Here is a 26,066-nt window from a genome sequence, read left to right on the forward strand (position 1 = left end):
AATAGAAACAAGAGTCTATAGAGGTGAGGCAAAGCAGCAATCACGTTATGGACCCTGTACAGATTACACGGGAGGTGTTTGCTGTCTTGTGGCAAATTAGGGTGGATAAATCCTCAGGGCCTGACAAGGAGTGCCCTCAGATCCTGTGGGAGGTACAGAAATTGCAGGGGTCCTAGCAGAAATATTTAAATCATCCTTAGTGACAGGTCAGGTACCAGAGGATTGGAGGATAGCTAATGTTATTCCACTCTTTAAAAAGAGGCTCTAAAATGAACCAGGAAATGATAGGCCGGGGAGCCTGTCATCAGTAGTGGGGAAATAACCTGATGGTACTTTGTGTGCGGTTGGTCATGCCTGATCAATCTTATAGAGTTTTTTTGAGGAAGTTACCAGGAAATTTGATAAAGGCAAGGCAGTGGATGTTGTCTACATGGACTTTAGCAAGGCATTTGACAAGGTCCCACATGAGAGGCTGGTCAAGAAGGTTCAGTCACTCAGCATTCAACATGAGGTAGGGAACTAGATTACACATTGGCTTTGTGGGAGAAGTCAGAGAGTGGTAGTAGATGGTTGCCTCTCCGACTGGATGCCTGTGACTAGTAGAGTGCCGTAGAGATCAGTGCTGGGTGAGTTGTTGTTTATCATCTATATCAGAGGTCCCCAACCTTTTTTGCACTGCGGACCAGGTTAATGTTGACAATATTCTTGCGGACCGGCCGACCGGGGGAGGGGGTTGTGTTGCCAACCTTCTCACTGTGTTTACACCGAGAAAGACTACCATGACCATGAAGCCTTGTGTGGGAACCTGCGTGCGCATGTGTGTACGTGCGGATTTTTTTCTACAAATTGTTTTTGGCGATTCTGCTCAGTGAAACTACACTGTACATACATTATTTCTACTTTATATAGGCTGTGTATTTATCATGTCATTCCTGCTTTTACTATATGTTAGTGTTATTTTAGGTTTTATGTGTTATTTGGTATGATTTGGTAGGTTATTTTTTGGGTCTGGGAACGCTCAAAAATTTTTCCCATATTAATTAATGGTAATTGCTTCTGTGCTTTGCGCCATTTTGGCACGAAAAGTTTCATAGGAATGCTCTACCTTAACGGGGGAAATACAGGACAAGGGCAGTCCTGTATGGGACAAACCAGTTTAGCCCAATATACGGGAATGTCCCGGCTAATATGGGACAGTTGGCAACCCTGGGGGGGCGGGGGGGTGTTAATCACGACCAGAATATTGGTGATAAGTCAACTATAAGTCACTTATAAGTGGCTAATATACTCAATTTTGTTTCTAAAAGGGTTTATCTAATGAATTTAATATTAAACACACAGTGCATATTTTCCTCCCATGAATATAGTCACTTATAAGTCAATAGCATCATAACATTTTAAGTATCGTTTCGATACTAAACACACAGCGCATATTTTCCCCGTATGAACATATAAAATCATTACAACACACCAATATCGCTGAATCAGTGGGAGCCCTGGGCTTATTTTCCTGCAACAAGATGGTCCCATCGAGGGATGATGGGAGACAGCGATACTTGAAGGGGGTTCCTTATGTCCAGTCTATTCCACAATTTAGTTTTCGTTGCATTCATTGCAGAAAACCCCGCTTTGCAGAGATATGTTGGAAATGGAAGCAACGTTTTCAGTGCTTTCGTTGCTATCTCAGGATATTCAGCCTTCACTTTGATCCAGAATGCCGGCAGAGATGTTATGTCAAACATACTTTTCAGCCCGACGTCATTTGCAAGCTTGAGAAGTTGATTTTCTTCCCGCGCTGACATGAATGACGTATGCGTAATGACCTCACGTGCGTTCAAGTTCAACAGTGGGTATGACAGGGAATGAGGAAAGGTGCAGCTGACTCATATCATTTCATATCGCCAAATCATATCGTTTCCTCGCGGCCTGGTAGCACATGCTTTGCGGCCTGGTGGTTGGGGACCACTGATCTATATCAACAATCTAAATGATAATGCGGTTAACTGGATCAGCAAATTAACAGGTGACACCAGGATTGGGGGTGTAGTGGACAGCAAGGAAGACTATCAGGACTTGCACTGGGATCTGGACCAACTGGAAAAATGGGTTGAAAAATGGCAGATGGAATTTAATGCAGACAAGTGCAAGGTTTTGCTCTTCGGTAGGACCAACCAAGATAGGTCTTACACAGTGAATGGGAGGGCACTGAGGAGTGTGGTAGAACAAATTGATCTGGGAATCCAGGTCCATAATTTGTTGAAAATGACAGCACAGGTAGATAGGGTTGTAAGGAAAGCTTTAACAACTTTGGCCTTCATTAATCAAAATATTGAGTACAGGAGATGGGGTGTTATGTTGAGGTTGTACAAGATGTTTGTGAGGCCTAATTTAGAGTATTGTGTGCTGTTGGTCACCTACCTACAGGAAAGAGATAATTAGGTTCAAGGAGTACACAGAAAACTTACAAGGATATTGCCAGGACTGGAGGACCTGAGTTAGAAGGAAAGATTGAATAGCTTAGGACTTTATTCCTTGGAACTTAGAAGTTTGAGGGGGGATTTGATAGAGGTATACAAAATTATGAAGGATATAGATAGGGTAAATGCAAGCAAGGTTTTTCCACTGAGGTTGGGTGGGACTACAACCAGAGATCATGGGTTAAGGGTGAAAGGTGAAAAGTTTAAGGGGAACAGGAGGGGAAACTTCTACACTCAGATGGTCAGGAGAGTATGAATGTGTTGCTAGTGCAGGTAAGAAACATAGAAACATAGAAAACCTACAGCACAATACAGGCCCTTCAGCCCACAAAGTTGTGCCGAACATGTCCCTACCTCAGAAATTACTAGGCTTACTCATAGCCCTCTATTTTTCTAAGCTCCATGTACCTATCCAAAAGTCTCTTAAAAGACCCTATCATATCTGCCTCCACCACCTTTGCCGGCAGCCCATTCCACGCACTCACCACTCTCTGTGTAAAAAACTTACCCCTGACATCTCCTGTGTACCTACTCCTCAGCACTTTAAACCTGTGTCCTCTTGTGGCAACCATTTCAGCCCTGGGAAAAGGCCTCTGACTATCCACAGGATCAATGCCTCTCATCATCTTATATACCTCTATCAAGTCACCTCTGATCCTTCATCGCTCCAAGGAGAAAAGGCCAAGTTCACTCAACCTGTTTTCATAAGGTACGCTCACCAATCCAGGCAACATCCTTGTAAATCTCCTCTGCACCCTTTCTATGGTTTCCACACAAGGTAAGCTTGATTTCAGCATTTAAGAGAAGTTTGGATAAGTATATGAACAGTAGGGATATGATCCCGGTGTAGGTCAATCGGAGAAGGCTGTACTTTTCTATATGACTGTGACTAAATGGGCCAAGGGGTCTGTTTCTGTGCTGTATTTTTCTATAACTCTATGACCCTATAACTCCCACTATTGGAAACATCCTCCCTATGTGCACTCTATCTACACTGTTCAATATTCAGTAGGTTTCAATGAGATCCCATCTCATTCTTCTAAATTCCAGCAAGTACAGGCCCAGAGCCATCAAAATGCTCCTCACACATCACCCCTTTCATTTCCAAGATCATTCTCTGAAATCTTGCCTACACCCTCTCCAATGCTAGCTCCTCCTTTCTAAAATATGAGGCACAAAACTGCTCACAATACTGCAAATGTGGTCTGACCAATGCCATAGAGGTATAGAAAAATACAACACAAAACCAGGACCATAGTCCTCCATACCCCTCCCATCCACGTACCTTTCCAAACTTCTCTTCACCATTGAAATCAAACTCACATGCACCACTTGCGCTGGCAGCTCGTTCCACACTCTCACAACCTTCTGAGTGAAGAGGTTTTCCCTTATGTACCCTTATAAAGCCTCAACATTACATCTTTGCTTTTATATTCTAGACCTCTCGAAAAGAATGATAGCATTACATTTGACTTCCTTACTACTGAGTCGCCTGCAAGTTAACCTTTAAGGAATCCTGCACGAGGACACACAAGTCCTTTTGCACGTCTGATTTCTGAGTTTGCTCCTCATTTAGAAAGTAGCCTATGCCTTTATTCCTTCTACCAAGTGCATGACCATACATTTCTCCATGCTGTATTCCATCTGCGACTTCTTTGTCCCTTTCCTCTCATCTGTCCAAGTCCTTCCACAGACTCAGTGCTACTTTAACACCACCTGCCCCTCCACCTACTTTCGTATCATTCACAAGTTCAAATTAAGTATTCTAGTTCTTTGAGAATTACTTTCACAGTTAAATATAAACAGACATTAACTTTGTCATGTGAATTTAAATAAACTGTAGATATTTTCATTTGACTGAGAGTTAAAATTCTAGTACAGCAGCAAAAGAAGAAATCTTCGTCCAATATAAATAAATGTTAATTCTTTCCACTAATGTTGGTGTACCTTGCACAGATATGTTCTCAGTTCCAATACAAATAACTGCTGGATTAACTTAAAGTCATGCCACCTTGGGGACAGATTGCCATCAGGCGGGTTTCAACAAGTTACCTTCTCAAGCTTTCTCTCCCCCTCTCCACTGCAGCAGTGTAACTAGGGGCAGCTACTTTGTGGCCAAGATAGGGCAATGTTTATTTTATAAAATATCAGCAGAACTAACAGAAGGATACCGGGATGACAGAAATATTATTACTGCGGGAAACAGTAATCTTTCAGAAATAAAGCAACAGTTGGATTCAAAGAATTACCATAATCACTTTTCATCAGAAAATTACATTCAGTCTTATCCAGAATAATAAAATGAAAAAAAATTACACTTATTGCAGGATATCTGTTGAAACTAAATTCAGTCCTAATAGCAACAAGCATTGGACTCTTCAAGGCAAATTGATTACCTGGGAAATGGCAGAAGATCGCATTACTTTAGAAAATTAGGAGAGAAATTTGTAAGTTCCTCTCAGAGTGAATAAAATGTGTTTAATTGCTTCTTTTCAGTCTCACTAGAGTTGGGCAAGAATTGTATTTATTCCTCTTGATTTCCAAATAGCACAAATAATTCTGTCACAGCACATGGTGCTGAAGATCAGAATCAGCTGTTCTTATTCATGGAAATGAATTGGATTGGGGTGTAAGCCATACCCTTATAAAATGGTGATTAAGTTTATTAAGAATGCAAGAGAAGCAAAGTATTGTAGACACTTAAACCAAGACCTATGCAGCTGGTGGTAAAGGCAAGTGACACTAAAATATACACAGTACAGGCTGAGTAACTTGCACCATAAGAGCTCCCTCTTAAACAGCAGAAAATAGAAACATAGAAAACCTACAGCACAATACAGGCCCTTCGGCCCACAAAAACATGTCCCTACCCTAGGCTTACCCATGAATGAACATAGATCACATAAATAAAAAATAACCCTTTACAGAAGATTAAAGTCCATAACATGTTACATTCTTCGTATTTCTAAGTAATAAAAGAAAACTGCAGAAAGAATAAAGGCTTCTTCTGCTTGTTGTCTATTTGTGGACAACAGAGAACCCAGATCATGCATGAGAGCTGTAATCTTATGGAACTTACTTCCTCAAGGGATGTTGGAAGCACATTCTTTAAATATTTTTAAGGTAGATGGAGATAGATTCTTGCTAAGCAAGGAAGATGAGAAACTCTGGGAATGTAGAGTTGAGGCTGCTGTCCAATCAGAGAGGCTTGTTTGATTGATAGAGCAGGCTCATGGGCTAAGTGGCCTAATTCCATTCTTAATTCATATTCAAGTTAATAGCTAAGTCTCTTTTTCAGTTAATCATTAATTTTTACCCTAGAGGTAAATGGTCTTTGATGATGTGAAGCTGTGAAAGCGATTTTTTTCCAGATACAACATATCTGAAGAGAATGAAGCATTTGCCATACATCAGTTGTAAGACTTTTGGCTACGTTGACCAGTAATCCTTAATGTAGGCCACAACAATATTTGCATTACAAAGTTCGATTCCATTTTAATGCAGAGAGGTGTCCAAAGAGTAATCTTTACTTTGAATTTTCATTTTCTTTTATCCAGACATTCACCAGTTGTTAAAGAGATGCTTTTAATTCCCTGTCAATGATGTCAATCATCTTGATGAGCAGATATAATTGGGACCAGTTGGGTGGACACTGTGACTAGCATGGACTGGTTGGGCCATGGATCTGTCTCCATGCCCTATTGCTCGATGACTCCTCATGTACCTAGATATTTATCTTCATGTTAGATTTCACAATATTACGTCCAGTCTTAAAGATGGGAAAGCAGATACAAAATACTTAAACTGAAACCAGAGGCTGCAAATGCTGAAAATCTGAAATAAAGATAGAAAATGCATTTCATACTCATCTGATCAAGCAGCAGCTCAGGTGAGAGAAATGTAGTCAAGTCAAACCCTTTTATATTAAGTTGGACTTGTACTTCATGGTGCCCTAGAAATGATATTTTAATTTTACTCACATATTCAATTTAATTAAAGTTTGCCTACCACTAGGAATAGCAGCAGTGATGAGTGATCACATCAGGTCACAGAAAATACAGTCATAGAATATGTCTGCATCCTGGGAACGTGTTTGGTACAGCATCACTCATCCATCCCAATGTTGACTTCTTTGCAAGCCACAGTGCAGATATATTGCCACATTTACAACTGTAACCTTCTCCTCAAAGTACAAATAAAGAGACATTTTATCTTAAGGATTGTTAGTGGCTGATGCCACTTTCCAAGCAGAAATCCAAGAATAATTCCACAAATGATCAACTCTGCAAAATTATTATATATTTCCTCCTGAGGCAATACAGGAGATTTCTAAATAAAGCTATTTTGTTTTCACCATGGAAAGAGGCTCTTCTTGCATGTACAGTATTTTAGATTGAATATACTTCACGTAATTTTATGTTGAAATACAAATCTGTGATTTGATCATTAGTGGCAATTAATTTTACTAAAACATCTGAAACAAAATTGTTCTAAGTGACAAAGCATGCGGCAATAACAAGAATGGTGGTGTCTCACTTCAAATATATCCTGATTTGAATACTCCTGCATTACACATTCAAGTTTAATGGTGAACAACTTAAAAGCCAAAACCGAAGTCTGTGCATTATATCAAAAGCTACTTCAAGGTTCAATTTATCTGCTTTGATTCTGTCTACATAAATGAAATGAATCTTAGTTCTCGGTCTCAGATGATTTAACACCTTTGTCTCAGGCCTTCAAGGTTTGAAAATTCCTGAGAAAGGCTAAGCTATTTTCGGGAATTATCATTCCCCTAGAGTTTCAGAAAAGAACACACTGACAGACAGACCATCCATCTTTTATTCCATTCTGAATAGCTGGCTTACAAGTCAGAGATCACTGTTTAAACTTTTTGAGTGTTGTTCTGTGAATTATGAAGGTTACTGGGTACACTATCGAAATTAAATGTAACTCTGTCTTTCACTGCTTTCCACTGCTCCAATTCTGCCAAAATCAGTTGTTACAATGTATTTATTCCCGGCAAGAGAATGATTCAAGTCAAAAGCAGCAAGCTTGTGGTAGGATTCCACTCATTTTGGTGCATCTCACAACTATAAATTAGGATACAGACTGCAGTTAGAGAACTAGCACAGCAGAAATTAGTACAATTTTGTGTATGCTTTAGGAACTCCACTTTGCATTTTTGATGATGAATTTCGCATCACATTAAACATGAAATTAATTTGCCCCAGAATTTATCAGAACTAACATATCCCATTTATTACTATTCCTTGTATTTCTCCTTGTGGATAGTTTCTCAGTCATGTTTTTTTTCAGATTATTTATTAGCTAGCGCTTATGCTAATTGTTATAAAGCTATCCAGCAAGCAGATGAAAGCTTTCATTGTGACTACATCACTATTAATATTTCAATAATATTTCAATGTTTAAAATTCAAAGTAAATGTATTATCAAAGTACACATATTTCATCATACACAGCCCAAAGATTCATTTTCTTGCAGGCATACGCAATAAATCCAATAACCACAATAGAATAAATGAAAGACCACATCAACTGGGCATATGACCAGTGTGTAAAAGACAATAAACTGTGAAAATTTAAAAAAATGAACTAATAATAATAATATACAAAGTCATAAAAGAAATCACATCTTACTATAAATACGAGGCTGATCCAGTATAGCGTCAGAATGCCACAAATTATATTATGACTGATCAGTTATTACAGATAGGACAATCCGTAATAACCGTTTGGATATACTAATACAGGATAGACAGGCAAGAACAACAGTTAATAGATATCTCAAATGTGAAAATCTGCAGATGCTAGAAATCCAAGCAACAGACAAAATGCTGGAGGAACTCAGCAGGCCAGGCAGCATCTATGGAAAAGAGTAGTCGACGTTTCAGGCCGGGGACCTTCAGGAGAACTGGAGAAAAAAAAGATGAGGAGTTGGAGTTAAAAGGTGGGGGGAGGGGAAGGAGAAACACAAGGTGATAGATGAAACAAGGAAGGGAATGGTTCAAGTTAGGAGCTGGGAAGTTGATGGTGAAACAGATACAGGGCTGGAGAAGGGGGACTCTAATAGGAAAGGACAGAAGGCCATGGAAGAAAGAAGAGGGGAAGTGTACCAGAGGGAGGCAATGGGTAGGCAAGGAGATAAGATAAGAGAAGAAAAAGGGGATGAGGAATGGTGGAGGAGAGGGGTTCAAGAAATTGATATTCATGCCATCAGGTGGGAGGCTATCCAGATGGAGTATAAGGTGTTGTTCTTCCAACCTGAACATGGCCTCATCATGACAGTAGAGGAGGCCATGGATTGATGTGTCAGAATGGGAAATGGAATTAAAAAGGGTGGCTACTGGGAGATCCTGCTTGTTCAATAAGTGAAAAGCACCAGAAATATGCTGAATTGAAAGAGGAAATTGAAAGACTATGAACTATGAAGAGGGTATACATTGTCCCAATAGTAACAGCTACAACTGGTATCATCCCAAAGTCACTACATAATGGCATTAACAATTAGGCCAGGGGTCAGCAACCTTTTTGCCTCTGTGGGCCGGATCGCATACTAATGAGCGGACGGTGGGCCAGATAAATGCCATAAAAAACTTGAAATAGGGGAATTATCCATTTAAATACATCTAGATTTGTTTTGCCTCAAATTAATGAATTATGCTAAAAAATCATTTGTGCTTAACCAAGGATGCCAATTAGTAATCAAAGAACTCAGTTTAGTTTTTCTGTCCCACCACTGCTGGTGCCCCATCAGTTGTGATGCCAATTAGCTTCGACACATTAAGTTTCATTTCTGACGTCATTTTCAACAAAGCTTCAAAAATGTCTGCTCCAGTAACCGTGTCCTTCACGGGAATTAATTGAATAAACTCTTCAAAAATTTAAAAGTTGAGGTCACTCCTCGCACAAACACTGCAAGTTGAGCAGTGTCTCTCAAGTCTGCACTTCCATCAAGTGCAACTGAAAAAAAATGCAATTTGTTGCAGGCATCCCTTACACAACTTTTAACATCTGCTGACATTTCTTCAACTCGCTGTGTGATCTTTCTTGCTGACGGGCTGATAGAGGCAAATGAAGATTTCTTTTCAGGACAAACAATATCCACCACTATTTGTAAACATTCTTTGATGAACTCTCCATTTGTAAAAGGCTTCATCTTTTCTGCAATACATTCTGAGACTTCGTAGCTGGCATAGATATTTCCTTCATTTTCACTGCTTTTTCGGCACTCAGCGTCTACTTTCCTGCGTTTTGTACTCATTGCCATTAGAATTTTTTTCTTTGATTTTATTTCGAAACGCGAGTTATTCAACAAGTATCGTAGAACATGTAAATATCTGGATATTTAGCGTGGATTTCTTGTTAAAACATAGTGAACGCTGTTTCTTTTTACAAATTTGAACGATCCCATCTGAAAACCTGCACATGCACGAAGAGTATCTAATACATATTAATAAGGTGGTCTGCCTTCCTGTCATTTGTATATACCAGTGTTTGGTTTGGAACAAAACGGAACCTGGGGCTAGTGTAACAAGACACCATGCATGTCCATCAGTGTGGTCGCGTGAAACACTCAGAATAAGGAAAAATCACTCGCAGGCCGGATAAGCATAGTATCTCCTTATTTGCTCGCGGGCAGGTCAAAATACCTTCGCGGGCCTACCCCTGAATTAGGCCTACACAGCAATATTTGTGTAAATCTCCAGAAAGCCACAATACTAAACACCACTAGAATATTTGAAGCAATTGAGAAATGAGTGTGCTTGGATATACCTGTACCTTGGGTTTTGCCAGCTTGAGCCGATAAATAAAAAGACAACAATAGTAATAATAATGAGTAAATAAGCAATAAATATAGAGAACATGAGATGAGGAGCCCTTGAAAGTGAGTCCATTGTTTGTGAGAGCATTTTAATGATGGGACAACCAAAATTAAGTGAAGTTATCTCTTTTGGTTCAAGAGCCTGATGGTTTGGAGATAACAACTACTCCTGAACCCGGTGGCGCGAGTCCTGAGGCAGATGACAGCATGACCTGGGAGGGAGGGTGTTGATGTTTCCATATTGGGCTATGATGCAGCCAGTCAATATACTCTACACTGCATATCAAGAGAAGTTTGTCAAAGTTGTAGATGCCGCATTGAGTCTTTGCAAACTCCTAAGGAAGTACAAAATGTAGCCATGCTTTCTTCGTAATTGCATTCATAACAGTGAAATACAACAGCCAACAGGCCACATTGGGCTTTTATGCAGTTAAAACAGGACAGCCATCATGACGGGAGTCATGATTAGTTGAGACAACTACAACTTGATAGGAGATACATCCAGCATTTACATACTCTCTATCTTGGAGGACACAATTACAAGATGGAACTCAAGAGGATGACGAATCATGGAAATGCTGATAGATTTTCCCCATTTACCCCTGGAAAAGGGAATAACTGAAAAATTTGCAAACAAGGACACGTCTCTTGACATATTCTGCCTAATACAAATCAAAAGTCTCCCTATTACAGCAGAGATGATCCAAAGGGAAATCAGAAAAGACCCTACACTGTCTCAGGTCTACACTGTAACACAAAATAACTGGAATGTGCAGCAGAAATTCCAGTTCCCTGATTTTCATTTTAAATCTTTTTTTATTAATTGTTATTGAAAATCAACAAAAAATACATTGAAGTAATCAAATCAACATGTCAATATGTACAATGAGAATTAAATGATCAAATAACTGATTAACAAAGCTAAACAATATATCAATAATAATAAAAAATAAAATGTTAAAACTATTTTTTTTGGAAAAAAGAAAGAAGGGAAAAAGAACCCCTACTAACAGAAAAAAAAAAAGAAAAAAAAAGCCATTGGGAGCACAACCCCGGAGCTATACGCCATACAAGCTCCCATAGAAGAAAAACACCAATCCGCCAACTCAAATCCATTTAAATAAGAATGAGAAGGGAACCATCTTAATTAACTCAAATCAAATCATAGTAGCGGGCCCAATTTTTACCAGTGCCCAGAAGAACCTGCCCCTGACAGGGATTTCCTTTTGTTGTTCCATCCAAGCTGAGAGCTAAAGTGTTGGAGGATATATAATGCCGGTCTTCTAGGCATGGTCAAAATGAAAGTATTGGCTTGAAGCTTTGTCTGGTGGTCTGGGATAAATCAGCAGATTGAGCAGCTTGCTGTGCATTGTGTGGGATACCAACACACCCAGTAGATGTCAAGAGCAGTGTCTCTCCATCCCTGGGAATGGCCTGCATTGCCCTGGCAGAGGATTCCTCTGGGTTTTGCCGAACCTTTCAAGGGAACAAATTTCTTGTAGTAGTGGTTGCAGCTGAAAAATGGCCAGAAGTGTGCCTAATTTACACCTCGGACTTCAACTACTGCACAGAGTCTTGTCATCTTCAGAAGTTTTCTGATGACTCTGCCATAGTTGGATGCATCAGCAAGGGAAATGAGACTGAGTACAGGGCTATGGTAGGAAACTTTGTCACATGGTGTGAGCAGAATTATCTGCAGCTTAATGTGAAAAAGACTAAGTTGCTGGTGGTAGACCTGAGGACAGCTAAGGTACCAGTGACCCCTGTTTCCATCCAGGGGGTCAGTGTGGATATGGTGGAGGATTACAAATACCTGGGGATACGAATTGACGATAAACTGGACGGGTCAAAGAACACTGAGGCTGTCTACAAGAAGGGTCAGAGCCATCTTTATTTCCTGAGGAGACTGAGGTCCTTTAACATCTGCCGGATGATGCTGAGGATGTTCTACGAGTCTGTGGTGGCCAGTGCGATCATGTTTGCTGTTGTGTGCTGGGGCAGCAGGCTGAGGGTAGCAGACAACAATAGAATCAACAAACTCATTTGTCAGGCCAGTGATGTTGTGGGGATGGAACTGGACTCTCCGACAGTGGTGTCTGAAAAGACGATGCTGTCCAAGTTGCATGCCATCTTGGACAATGTCTCCCATCCACTACATAATGTACTGGGTGGGCACAGGAGTACATTCAGCCAGAGACTCATTCCACCGAGATGCAACACAGAGCGTCATAGGAAGTCATTCCTGCCTGTGGCCATCAAACTTTACAACTCCTCCCTTGGAGGGTCAGACACCCTGAGCCAATAGGCTGGTCCTGGACTTATTTCCTGGCATAATTTACATATTACTATTTAACTATTTATGGTTTAATTACTATTTAATTATTTATGGTGCAACTGTAACAAAAACTAAATTCCCCCGGGATCAATAAAGTACTACTATGACTATGACTAATCACCTCCACTGCAGCCTCACACACTGTTGATGTGTTGAAAAGCCTCTTCTGAAGGATTGATGTTCCAGAGCACTTAGTCAGTGACCACGGATCACAGTTTGTTGTGGAACAGTTTCAGTCATTCCTGAAAACGAATGGAATAAGACATATTACATCTGCACAGTAACCACCCAGCTATGGATGGCTTGGCAGAAAGGTTTGTCCAGTGGTTAAAAAATGCACTGTGAGCAATGTTAACAGAACGCTAACACTGAATCAGAAGCTCACCAATCTCTTCCTTGCATATCGCAATGCAGCACACTGCACAGCCAACAATTCAGCAGTTATGCTTTTCCTGGGTCATCCCTTGTACTTATGCTTGGATCTCCTCAAACCCAATCTCAGAAGGAGTGTGCAGGTCAAACAGCTGAGACAAACTGAGGGTTCATCAAACAAGGAAGCTTGATGTTTCACTCCTGTACAAGCAGTCCTGGTGAGCGACTACAGAGGTGATCAAAAGCAGATACTTGGAAAGATTAAGGACAGGACTGGACCATTCTCCTACACAGTGGAGATTATCCCTGATGTCATCTGGGGGTGGAACATGAATGAATTGAGGAGAGCAGAGTCAATTGCTGGAGACGAAAGGTGCCCAGAGCTGTCAGAACCACTTCCTGCAGTTGCAGAGTCAACTCCTAAAACCACAATGGAGGAAGCCCCAGAACCTGAAATTGTTTCGCAGCCTCAAGCCTTTTCTGCAAAATACAGTGAACCCCTTGACAGGAACAATGTTACCCCACAAGAGTAAGAAATCCACCATGGACGGTGATGGAATCTTTAGGCCTAAATGGGAAAATTTTAAATTTACTAAGCTGTGCATGTCTACATAGTAGTTATATTATATTGTAATTTTATGTATCCCACTGTACTACTGCCACAAAACAAAATAAATTTCATGACATCCTGTACATGACTGATGATAAAACTGATTCTGATATGGGTCTCTATTGTGGACTGAGAGTGGGAAAGGAGCAAGAAAAGGGGAATTATGGTTGGGAAAAGGAGAAGAGAGAGGGGAAGGAGTGGGAAGCAACAAAGAGACATTCTGAAATGATCAATAAACCAATTGTTTGGAATCAAATGTCCTTGCCTGGTGTCTCAGGGCTGGGTGTCTCTGCACCTGCACCACGCTCCACCCTGGCACTCCTTCTCTGCCACCTGTCCCACACCCATCCAGTGGCGCTCCACCCTCACCATTCCCAACATCCTTTACTCCTGCCAGATTTACAAACTCTCTCTCTGCTCCACGTTGACAAATACAGGACTGCACAAAAGTCTCAGGTACCACGTCATATGTGCACACCTCACCAAAGAGAAACTAAGTGTATGCCAGTTAACCTCTTCTTTCAGTTAGTCCTGATGAAGGGTCTCGGCCCGAAATGTCGACTGTACTTTTTCCTAGAGATGCTGCTTGGCCTGCTGCGTTCACCAGCAACTTTGATGTGTGTTGCTTGAATTTCCAGCATCTCCAGAATTCCTCGTGTTTGCCAGTTAACCTGGTGGGCTCCCGTGTTTATCCCAGATAGAGGTATTCAAGTTTATCCTGCAAGTTATCCCAGGCTCCTGTGTTTTTCTTTCGCTTAGTTTCAAAACTTGAATTTATTTTACAATTTAAAAAAAAAGCAAAAAAGCACTCAACTCAAGATCAGTGACCTTTCATAACAGTCCACATCAAGTTGTGGGGGGAAGGTAAGATACTGGGCATTAAAGAATTTCTTTAAAATACACTTACCCATGAGAAATTTATGAATATTAGAACATATTTCTTACCAGAAGATATGCCAAACAGAATGAAAACAAAATTATTTTGTAACATCCAGTCATTCAACATATGACAGGTGCAAAAACACTAAGCATTAAGCTCCATTACTGGATCTGCAAAACCTTGCCCAGATCTTTTAATTATCCATGTATCTCACTGCTCAAGTATAGATAATGAAGCAACAATTGTCAGCTTATCGCAGTTACCCTCAATATAAATAAAAGGGTGAATTTTAAGACAGAGATCGGTAGTGGCCAATCTGATATTAAGGACTAGAATTAATTGCTCTCTTGGAAATTCTGATATAATAGTACACTAAATGAGTTCTTCCAAAAAATTTTTTTTGCCAAAAGCTTTGTTTAAAACCTATTTTGTAGGTGGACTTGGTGCAGCTTTATCCCATGAAAAGGACCGTACAATTATTACTTTTAGACAGTAAACAAAGAAAATTGTGTGGAGCGGAGAATCGGTGGGGGGATAAGTAAACCTATTAAGAGGACACTGAGGTGTGTAGCAAGCCTTGGGTGGAGTATTTCCTGTGGCTGAACTGATTGCCATCTTCATAAATTTCAGTCAAGCAAGACCGTCTAATTTAGTTGTGTCAGTGAAGCATTTACCTTTATTTTGGATCTATTTGCTTTGGTTCCATCCTTCATCTGCTGCTTTAATTAAAGAGAGTTAAGTCTGAGCACATCCCAGGACGATACAGTGTTACCCGCCTCAACAATTATTGAGATGAGGTACAGAAAGTGCAAGGCAGGAGGCCATTTTTTATCTCACTATCATCACAGGAAAGGGAATAAATTAAAGCAGGAAGTTACAAACAGAATCCACTGAATGCACAGCTGGTGGCAATGCAAGGACTGTTTAGCTGTTTTTTTTTTGCAGGTGCAAGGTCTTGCGGCCTTTACCATCAATCTCCTTCCCAAAGCTGCCCATGCCCGCACATTGCCTTTCCCACAATCTTGCTAGCACAGTTCACCGTCTTCCAGCACAAGCATGCACAGATCCATCCACTGCTGAGATTGCCCGCCAACTGCCCATTGGTTGTTCCCCTCTACCTTCCGAGGCAAGAATTAAACAGGGAATGGGCCAGGGTTCAGATATTTGGTGGGATACTTACTTTGTCTTTCTCTGATAAGGCAGCGCATCACAGGAAGAGTTCTCTTCAAATGGAAGGGTCCAGCTTCCCAAGTCTGTCCCAAAAGTAGGTTATGCAGATTTCCTCATTTGTGTGCAGACGCAGACAAGGCTGGGAAGCCTTCATTTCCTTCCTAGCTCCAAGAGAACAGATCCAGATGGGAGCAGAGACCATGCTCCCTAAACCAATGTGGGCCTTGATGACGTTAGCCAGGGAGCATAGTGATCACAAGAGGACAGCAATACATGTTCAAACTAAGGTGGAGGTACTGGCACTTCCACCACCTGTTGTTCTTGATCTTGTTGATGTGATGCCACTAGGAAATACTGATGGTTAATATGCACGTGTTACTATAGTGCAGCTGTGGAATGAACACTATACAGATATCCCCCACTGTCTGAAAGTAGAGCATTCCTATGAAACCTTCCGTAAACCGAAATGGTGTAAAGCAAAGAAGCAACTACCATTAATTTCTACGGGAAAAATACTTGAGCGTTCCCAGACCCAAAAAATAACCTACCAAATCATACCAAATAACACACAGAACCTAAAATAACACTAACATATAGTAAAAGCAGGAATGATATGATAAATACAAAGTAGAAATAATGTATGTACAGTGTAGTTTCACTTACCAAAATCGGGAAGACAGCAAGCACACACATACAGTTCTTTGTAAGCACTCAAAACATCCTGCAAACCTGCCCTAAACCTACGTGCCCTTTCAAAATTAAAGTCATACTTTTCTGCAATCATTGCAGCACTGTAAATCGTAGCGAAAATCTCACGCAAGTGCTTCACATTCAGTTCCTGGATGACTTCACTTTCGGGCCATTTGCTATTGCATCATCTTTGTCAACTTCCACACAGAAACAGTTCAAAGCTATGGCGGCTTGATGCTGAGATGCTGAGTGTCGTTCCCAGGGAAGGAGCTTGGCGGTACTGCTCGGGGTGCACGCTGCCTCTATAACGGCTCACTGCAAAATAAACGCTGAACGCTATTTTCGCTTTTCCCCTTTCTTTTTGTAAAAGCAAAAACCCTCTTCGGATTTCTTTCAGTTAGCGAAAACAGGTAGTAATGTAGGTCTTTCGTAAAAGCCAAGTGGCGTAAAGCAAACTTTTGAAAAGCCGGGGGGATACCCATACAGTCAGAGAGCTGGTGAGGCTGACACAGATCAAGCAGACTACAATGTCTGGTTTTGCTGCGTGTGTGATCATTCAATTGAATACCAGTCTGAGTACTGTGGATAGTAAAGAACCTTTGTGGATCATATTGTGGCTTGCTCACTGTTGAGCACAATAGGAATTATTTTTTGCAGTCATATTTTGGATCCATTTGAGCTTGTGATTATTTGTGAACTACAGGATGCCAAGAGTGGACAATTGCATGACTGCAGCATAAGCCAAAGGTCTAGGCAGTAATTAGCTTTGCTAACAGCAGACGGTGATAGCCTGGCAGCTCAACGAGATAACACATATGTGCTATTTGTTGGCTCAAACTTGGAAGTTGCCCACACTAGCGCACATGAATATCAGGAAGTACAACATATCAGGATTAGCAATAAAGGCAAATGCAATGTTAATATTCATTTCAAAGAGGACAAGAAGCCACGGATGTAATGCTGCTTTAAAAGGTGCTCGTCAGACCACTTTTGGCCCCATGTCTAGTTTCCCCACCAGCCTGGTACTAGCCTTCCCACCATCGAGGACATCTTCAAAACGTGATGTCTCATTAAGAACCCTCAACACCCAGGACATGCCCTCTTCTCATTACTACCATCAGGGAGGAGGTACAGAAATGTGAATAACATTCAACATTTTGTAAACAGATTCTTCCCCTTCCCCATCAGATCCACGAAACCTTGAACACTACCTCACAATTTTGTTCTCTTCTTCTGCACTATATATTTATTTTTATACTTCTTATTATAACCTATAATAATTTAATATATTGTACTGTACCACTGCTGCAAAACCACAGTCAGTGAGAACAGACCTGACTGAATGGTTTAAAAGGTGCTCAACAAACTGCCTGCTGACGCCTTTATAGCAATGCAGTTCCATCAAGTCCTTCAGATAAAGGAGAAATATCAAAAGAATATGAATTACAATGATTCAGATAGAGCTGGCTAGCTGTGGAGAATTATAACTAAAACAACCAGAAGCATGTACTCAAATCAATCAATTGCCTGAGAAAATAAAACTGCTTGTTAGTTGATTCCTATAAACTACTGAATCTTTGTACGTTACACACCTAGAATTATTCCTTCCACATTACCATCATCTGCTGCCATTTAAATGCATTCCACAGTCATGCACTAAACTTGACATCTGCTGTGCTTTCCTGCGACCAAGAACTGTGACGGAGAACATCGAATAGTTTGTTGCGTTGAAAGAGTTAAATATTGTATACAATTGAAATACATCACATCTTAAGCCGCAGTCACACAGGTAAACATACACAAGGAAAAGAATGAGCTCAAATGATAGTTCTAATTCTTTTCAAACTTATTTCAATACATCGGAAAACAGGTAACATCACAGTAAGCAACCACAGTTCAGGTGAAGTGGATGTGTAAATTAACGAAGTTCAGCTAAAGTGAATTAACAAAGGTGTGACTGGTTCTTATCAAACAGGAGAATTGGAGTAACGTACGTCTTAAATTCTAAAGAAATTAGAGATTTAAGATCTGCACATCTAAGGAATACTAAAGAAAGAAGCTCCTATTAATGTATGTTTAACTTAATAAAAAGATTTACCTTTTGCTAGTAGGATAGATTTACTAGCATCTACATTGTGCAATATTAAATTTTCAAAAAAAAATTCTCTAGCATTTAAAGGTTCAAGTTGAAAGTTCCATTTTATTATCAAAGTATGCAAAATTCAACTCTGAAATTTGTCTTCTCCAGATAGCCATAGAATACAAAAAAAAGTAGATGAAAGAAAGATATCAATACCCCGCCGCATGAAGAGAAAAAGAAACAAAAACTCGAAAATCCCAAATAACCCAACCATTCCCTCACACAAAAACTAACCGATCATACAAATCCAGCCTGCCAATCCGCAACAAGAAGTAATGGGCAAGAAGACAAAAAAAAACTGAAACTAGAACTGAACGAGGCCTATATGAACTACAGTTAGTTATAACCACAGTCCAATCCATAATTCTCAGAATTTCAATAATATCTCATAGAAACATAGAAAATGGAGTAGGCCATTCGGCCCTTCGAGCCTGCACCGCATTCAGTATGATAATGGCTGATCATCCAACTCAGAACCCTGTACCTGCCTTCTCTACATACCCCCTGATCCCTTTAGCCACAAGGGCCATATCTAACTTCTTCTTAAATATAGCCAATGAACTGGCCTCAACTGTGGCAGAGAACTCCACAGATTCACCACTCTCTATGTGAAGAAGTTTTTCCTAATCTCGGTCCTAAAAGGCTTCCCCTTTATCCTCAAACTGTGACCCCTCATTCTGGACTTCCCCAACATCAGGAACAATCTTCCTGCATCTAGCCTGTCCAATCCCTTTAGAATTTTATACGTTTCAATAAGATTCCCCCTCAATCTTCTAAATTCCAGCGAATATAAGCCTAGTCGATCCAGTCTTTCTTCATACGAAAGTCCTGCTATCCCAGGAATCAATCTGGTGAACCTTCCTTGTACTCCCTCTATGGCAAGAATGTCTTTCCTCAGATTAGGGGACCAAAACTGCACACAGTACTCCAGGTGTGGTCTCACCAAGGCCTTGTACAACTGCAGTAGAACCTCCCTGCTCCTGTACATGAATCCTCTTGCTATGAATGCCAGCGTACCATTCACCTTTTTCACCGCCTGCTGTACCTGCATGCCCACTTTCAATGACTGGTGTACAATGACACCCAGGTCCCGTTGCACCTCCCCTTTTCCTAATCGGCCACCATTCAGATAATAATCTGTTTTCCTGTTCTTGTCACCAAAGTGGATAACCTCACATTTATCCACATTAAATTGCATCTGCCATGAATTTGCCCACTCACCTAACCTATCCAAGTCACCCTGCATCCTCTTAGCATCCTCCTCACAGCTAACACTGCCGCCCAGCTTCATGTCATCCGCAAACTTGGAGATGCTGCATTTAATTCCCTCGTCTAAGTCATTAATATATATTGTAAACAACTGGGGTCCCAGCACTGAGCCTTGCGGTACCCCACTAGTCACTGCCTGCCATTCTGAAAAGGACCCGTTTATTCCCACTCTTTGCTTCCTGTCTGCCAACTAATTCTCTATCCACATCAATACCATACCCGCAATACCGTATGCTATAAGTTTGCACACTAATCTCCTGGTGGGACCTTGTCAAAAGCCTTTTGAAAATCCAAATATACCACATCCACTGGTTCTCCCCTATCCACCCTACTAGTTACATCCTCAAAAAATTCTATGAGATTCGTCAGACATGATTTTCCTTTCACAAATCCATGCTGACTTTGTCCAATGATTTCACCGCTTTCTAAATGTGCTGTTATCCCATCTTTGATAACTGACTCTAGCAGTTTCCCCATCACCAATGTCAGGCTAACCGGTCTATAATTCCCTGGTTTCTCTCTCCCTCCTTTTTTAAAAAACGGCGTTACATTAGCCACCCTCCAATCCTCAGGAACTAGTCCAAAATCTGAGGAGTTTTGAAAAATTATCACTAATGCATCCACTATTTCTTGGGCTACTTCCTTAAGCACTCTGGGATGCAGACCATCTGGCCCTGGGGATTTATCTGCCTTTAATCCCTTCAATTTACCTAACACCACTTCCCTACTAACATGCATTTCCCTCAGTCCTCCATCTCACTAGACCCTCAGTCCCCTACTATTTCCAGAAGATTATTTATGTCCTCCTTCAGTGAAGACAGAACCAAAGTAGTTATTCAATTGGTCTGCCATGTCCTTGTTCCCCATGATCAATTCACCTGTTTCTGACTGTGGGACCTACATTTGTCTTAACCAATCTTTTTCTTTTCACATATCTATAAAAGCTTTTACAGTCAGTTTTTATGTTCCCTGCCAGCTTTCTCTCATAATCTTCTTTCCGTTTCCTAATTAAGCCCTTTGTCCTCCTCCGCTGAACTCTGAAATTCTCCCAGTCCTCAGGTGTGCCACTTTTTCTGGCTACTTTGTATGTTTCTTCTTTGGAATTGATACTATCCCTCATTTCCCTTGTCAGCCACGGGTGCACTACCTTCCCTGGTTTATTCTTTTGCCAAACTAGGATGAACAATTGTTGTAGTTCATCCATGCGATCTTTAAATGCTTGCCATTGCATATCCACCGTCAACCCTTTAAATGTCATTTGCCAGTCTATCTTAGCTAATTCACATCTCATACCTTCACAGTTACCCTTCTTTAAGTTTAGAACCTTTGTTTCTGAATTAACTATGTCACTCTCCATCTTAATGAAGAATTCCACCATATTATGGTCACTCTTACTCAAGAGGCCTCGCACGACAAGATTGCTAACTAACCCTTCCTCATTGCTCAGAGAGGAAGCTCAGAGAGCATCGGGACCCAGCAGCCCCTCCGAGGGCAATGACTCGAACCAGTTAAATTTAAGTTGCAGAGACAAGGAAGGCATTCAAGGATTTTTTTTTGTGCAGTATATACACAAACACACACACACAGTGACTTTTTTGAAGTATAAACAATATTTCTTCAAAATTTTATACATTTTAATTCTTCTTGCAAACATTGTTTTTTTAAAAAAACTAACATATGAATCATTAGTCCTCTTCTGCAAGAGTAAAAAGTGAAGCTCTTCTTTAAGAGACTTATTCTTTAATTTCGCAGAAGAAAAATACAAACATGTTCTGTTATTTTAAAAACGCAAACACGAGGAAATCTGCAGAAGCTGTCCACGGTACAGTCCTGACAAAGGGTCTTGGCCTGAAACGTTGACTGTACTTCTTCGTATAGATGCTGCCTGGCCTGCTGCGTTCCCCAGCATGTTGTGTTATGTCCTTTTTGCACAATGGGTTAAATGATCTTCCTCCAGATTGTTACGTCGCACACCCAGACCATGTCCTTGTTTCTTCAGATAAAGCTATGCTACACTTCTAAGAAACAGCTTCGCCAATTGATCTAAATCCAAATGGTATAACATAAATAATACTAGAATTCAAACTAATTAGTTCAATAGGCTAGATGCAAATCCAATTTAAATCCAGTGCTACTACAAAAATTTGGTTACACATCAAAACTTGCCCTTCTCTTCCAACCATATCACAGACTTTGTTCCTACATTGATAAATACGTTGTCAGTTACTCAGTTATCAATATAGATTTTTTTGCAAATCTGTGTTTAATGAAGCAAGATGAAAACATGAACCATACCGCAGTTAGAAAAATGTTATATGCTTTAACACTATACAAGAAATGGTATGTCACTGTTAACCCTGACAAATATTCCTGTATTATCTCAGAAACCAATGTATGATTGTATAAATAAGAATACCTGAATTAAAATGTATATCAATAATTTAAAAATGCTTGAAGTTTCAGGCTGCTGCAGAAATTGCCATTTATGCTTATTAAAGTGGTTCTGCGAAACTGAAACAGTATGTACATAATACAGCAGCTTAGTTTTAATTCACAATTATACAGATATACATCTGGAGAAACTTCTGAAATGCCTGCTTCGCTGCCACTGCTACTGTGCAATCGAGAATCTCCAGAGGGGAAGGCCCCAAATCCTCGGCTTTGCCTGTTGCCGGGGCCGGGGTCGAAGTGCTCGGCAAAGATGGTGCTCAGTGCTCAGTGTTGGAGGGCTGGTCGGAGGCTCGAAGTTTTTGGACGGACTCAGATTCGGACTGTGGTCAGGTGCTTCCAGGGTGCTGCGTCGGCAAGTTTGTGGCACTGAAGGTTCATGACAGGGAGAGTTTTCTTCCTTCTACCGTCTGCGTGAGATGATGGGACTTTCGAGAGACTTTGAGACATTCTTTTACCGTGCCCATGGTCTGTTCTTTATCAAATTACGGTATTGCTTTGCACTGTTGTAACTATATGTTATAATTATGTGGTTTTTGTCAGTTTTTCAGGCTTGGTCTGTCTTGTGTTTCTGTGTCATCATACTGGAGGAACATTGTATCATTTCTTAGTGCATGCATTACTAAATGACAATAAAAGAGGACTGCGTGTCCTCATAATCTAATCTAATCTAATCTATACCCATTGTGCTAACTTGAACGTAAAAAGGAATGTAATAGGAAATTGTTTCCATAGATAAATATAGACATAGATATACACATATGCAACAGGATGTAAAGAACTATCATTGACAAAAAGACTTACTTATTCCACGCTTGCCTAAGTTTTTTAGAACTGTACTGCGTGAAGCGATCTGGAAGAAAAAGAAATACAATGAGTGTTTCCATGTTGCTTTTTAATTAATCATTGTACTAGTCCCTTAAATAATAAACAGCATTTAGAATATTTAAACAGACAAATAAGAAGCTTTTATCAGGGCAAATATTAATTTACGAAGTATGTTAAGCTTTATACGTTTAAATCTCTGAAATAGATTCCAGTACATCAGATACTTCAGCACATAAACCTGGATGAACTCCTGTGCAATACTGTAAGGGAGTCCACCACCATTAGAAATGCGATTTTTCAGATGACATGTTGTATTGAAGTATTTCTGCCCTCTTTTGTGGACATATATTAAACAAAGAGTAGAAAGATTTGCTGTATATTGGATATTTCTTATTCCTCAATGAATAACAGTGAACAGGCCATTATCACATTGTTATTCAGTAAACCTTGTTGCATTGATATTTATGAGACCTTAATATATGCAAATTGACTGCTAAATTTTCTATTTTAAGACTTTTATCATATTCTGAGGTCATTGCAAATGTTACATAAATGCATTTTTTTAATATAATAAGGTATTTTACTAATACAATCACCATATGCAATGAGAAGCCACTAGAAGTGAAACATGAGACAGATTTACCCTTAGATCTGCAGGTGTTTAATTCATTGCTTTTAATTATCTGACTTGATTATTATCATCTGCTACTCTCTATGCAAATCTGATTAATTTATCCTGCACAATTCACCAGAGCCAGATGCAGCTGAATCTTTATCAGAACATAGTTCATTCCAGGTATCAGTTAAACATTTTTCTATGTATTTATTTCCTCACTAACTTTTATTATTCCAAATTTTTTTTTTGCGGTATGCCGTTTTGTGTTCAATGTGAGATGTTAAAGCTCCGTTAATAATTTTATGAAGGCTCTGATTTATGATGACCTATCATACAGTCTGTGCCTCTGATATTATTCAGTCCTGGATTAAAATGCAAATAAGTATGACAGCATAGGCTAGAGTAGAAATCTTAGGAAGCTTAATAAAGGAACAAAACCATTGATGTTAGACCCAAAGCAAAACATAAACCAGAAAATACCAGGAAGTGCAGCTACACTTGTTTAGGCAACACTTTGAATATCATGTACAGTTTTGGTCACCATGCTACTGGAAGGATGTGATTCAGCTAGAAATGGTTCACAAGAGTGCTGAATTATAAACTGAGATTGAATATTCCTGATGGAGGGTCTTGGCTCAAGATATCTACTATTTGTTCCTCTCCATAGATGCTGCCTAACTTGCTGAGTTCCTCCAGCATGTGTTGCTCAAGATTTTCAGCATCTACAGATAGGCTGAGTCTGTTTGTTTTCCTGGAGTGGAGGAGACTGAGGAGTGACATGATAAACCTATCTGTAATCTGAGAGGCATGATGGGGTAGATAATCAGAGTCATTTTCCAAATTGTAGGGTCATCTAAAACCACAGGTTTAAAGTGAGAGGGAAGAGGTTTAAAGAGGAGCTATGGTGTCACTTTTCCTGAGTAGTTAGTATCTGGAATGAGGAAACTAGAGGAGGTGCTGGAGGCAGGAGCAGTTCAGACATCAAAGAGGCACTTAGACAGGTACCTGAATATGCTAGGCATAGATAGATGAAATTAAAGCAGGCCAGTTTGATGGGCATAGACAACTATAAAGGTCAGCAGGCAGAAGGGCCTGTTTCTGTGCTGTATTGTTCTATAATCCTGTTAAATGGCTATGGGCCTGCCTAGTATGTCTAGTCCCTAAGCCTGGTTTATACTTCTGTGCTAACTGGACGCCGTAACCTACACAAGTGGCCTACGTGCATTGTGAACATTTATACTTGTGCGTTGGTGTGTCTGCGTCACTCTGCAAATCACCACCAAAACGCTAGTTGACGGTGGGGTTTCTATGCCACTGCATTGAGTTTCTTCATGTTGAAACTCAGCACAAAGAAACTCAACTTCAAACAATGGCGACTGAAACTGAAGGAGGGTGAATTTTCTGTGCTTGTCCGGCCACTGAGAGACATGGACAAGGAAATGCATTTCAAATATTTTTGGATGTCCGCAGGTAGATTTGATGATTTGGTTCATCGTCTCCAATCATTTATTTCGCATCAGTGTACGCACAGTATACTCAGAGACTGGCAATCACCATTCGAGTTTTAGCTTCAGGTGGAAGTCAACAGGCTGTAGCAGCTAGCTACAAGCTGGCGTCAAGCACAGGGTCCTCCATAATTTCAGATGTCTGTATGGGAAGCATTGCAGCTATAATTCCTTCCCTGCTCTTCAGTCGCCAATGGGAAGCTATTGCAGCGTAGGAAGAAATGCGATGCTACTAAGCAGACCAGTCACAGTTGTTTCAGTCTGCATCTCCGTGATGCGCAGTTACATTTTTGGGGAGGTGCGCATCACGCTACGGCGCAGGGTATGTGGCTACGCTGTACCTAGGGTGTCCATTTGACCCACAAGTATAAATTGGCCTCTAGGCTACGTCCACACTAGACCAGATAAATCCATAACCAAGCTTTATCTCTTCGTTTTGGCCCTCCGTCCACACTGAAATGGCGCTTTCCTCCCCCAAAAACTGAGCTTTTCTAAAAACGCTCTCCAGAGTGTTTAAATCTGAAAACACCAGCTGGGCGTTGTAGTGTGTACGGGGTAACTGGAGGTTTTAAAAAACCTGTCGTCCCTTTCATCGGTGAAGAGACTATGGCTGTAGGAAATGTTTCCAGAGTGACCCCTCTGTGGGAGTGGGGAAGATGTTGGTGGGGCCACCCGGGGGTCTGTGTGTCCGTATGTATAGCTATTGTAGTGGTTGTGAGGCTGGTATTGTGGTGGTGAAAAGTACTTGGGGGGGGGGAGCCATCATATTCCTCATCATTGTAAATCCCTGTGCAACAGAGTTAGTCAGTTTTACAATGTTCATCGTCAGCTGGGGTCATACTGTCCGTGAATTCCCTGTCGGTTACCTCCATACGCTCCAGTAT

General features: G+C 40.5%; 1 protein-coding gene across 5 annotated transcripts in view; it reads right to left on the reverse strand.

The window, feature by feature from the left end:
- cdk14 (cyclin dependent kinase 14) overlaps positions 1-26,066 on the reverse strand; it is a 633,043-nt gene that overhangs the window by 175,327 nt on the left and 431,650 nt on the right. For 3 of the 5 annotated variants that reach the window (XM_072253720.1, XM_072253724.1, XM_072253721.1), the window contains one exon: positions 23,038-23,086. In XM_072253720.1, coding sequence (XP_072109821.1) covers positions 23,038-23,086 — 49 coding nt within the window. Of the gene's footprint in view, positions 1-12,775; positions 12,897-18,623; positions 21,829-23,037; positions 23,087-26,066 lie in introns of those variants that run through there. The other 2 variants (XR_011885468.1, XM_072253726.1) reach the window with 2 other exon arrangements.

The sequence above is a fragment of the Mobula birostris genome, chromosome 3 (genome assembly GCF_030028105.1).
Source record: "Mobula birostris isolate sMobBir1 chromosome 3, sMobBir1.hap1, whole genome shotgun sequence".
In the NCBI taxonomy this organism is placed as follows: domain Eukaryota; kingdom Metazoa; phylum Chordata; class Chondrichthyes; order Myliobatiformes; family Myliobatidae; genus Mobula; species Mobula birostris.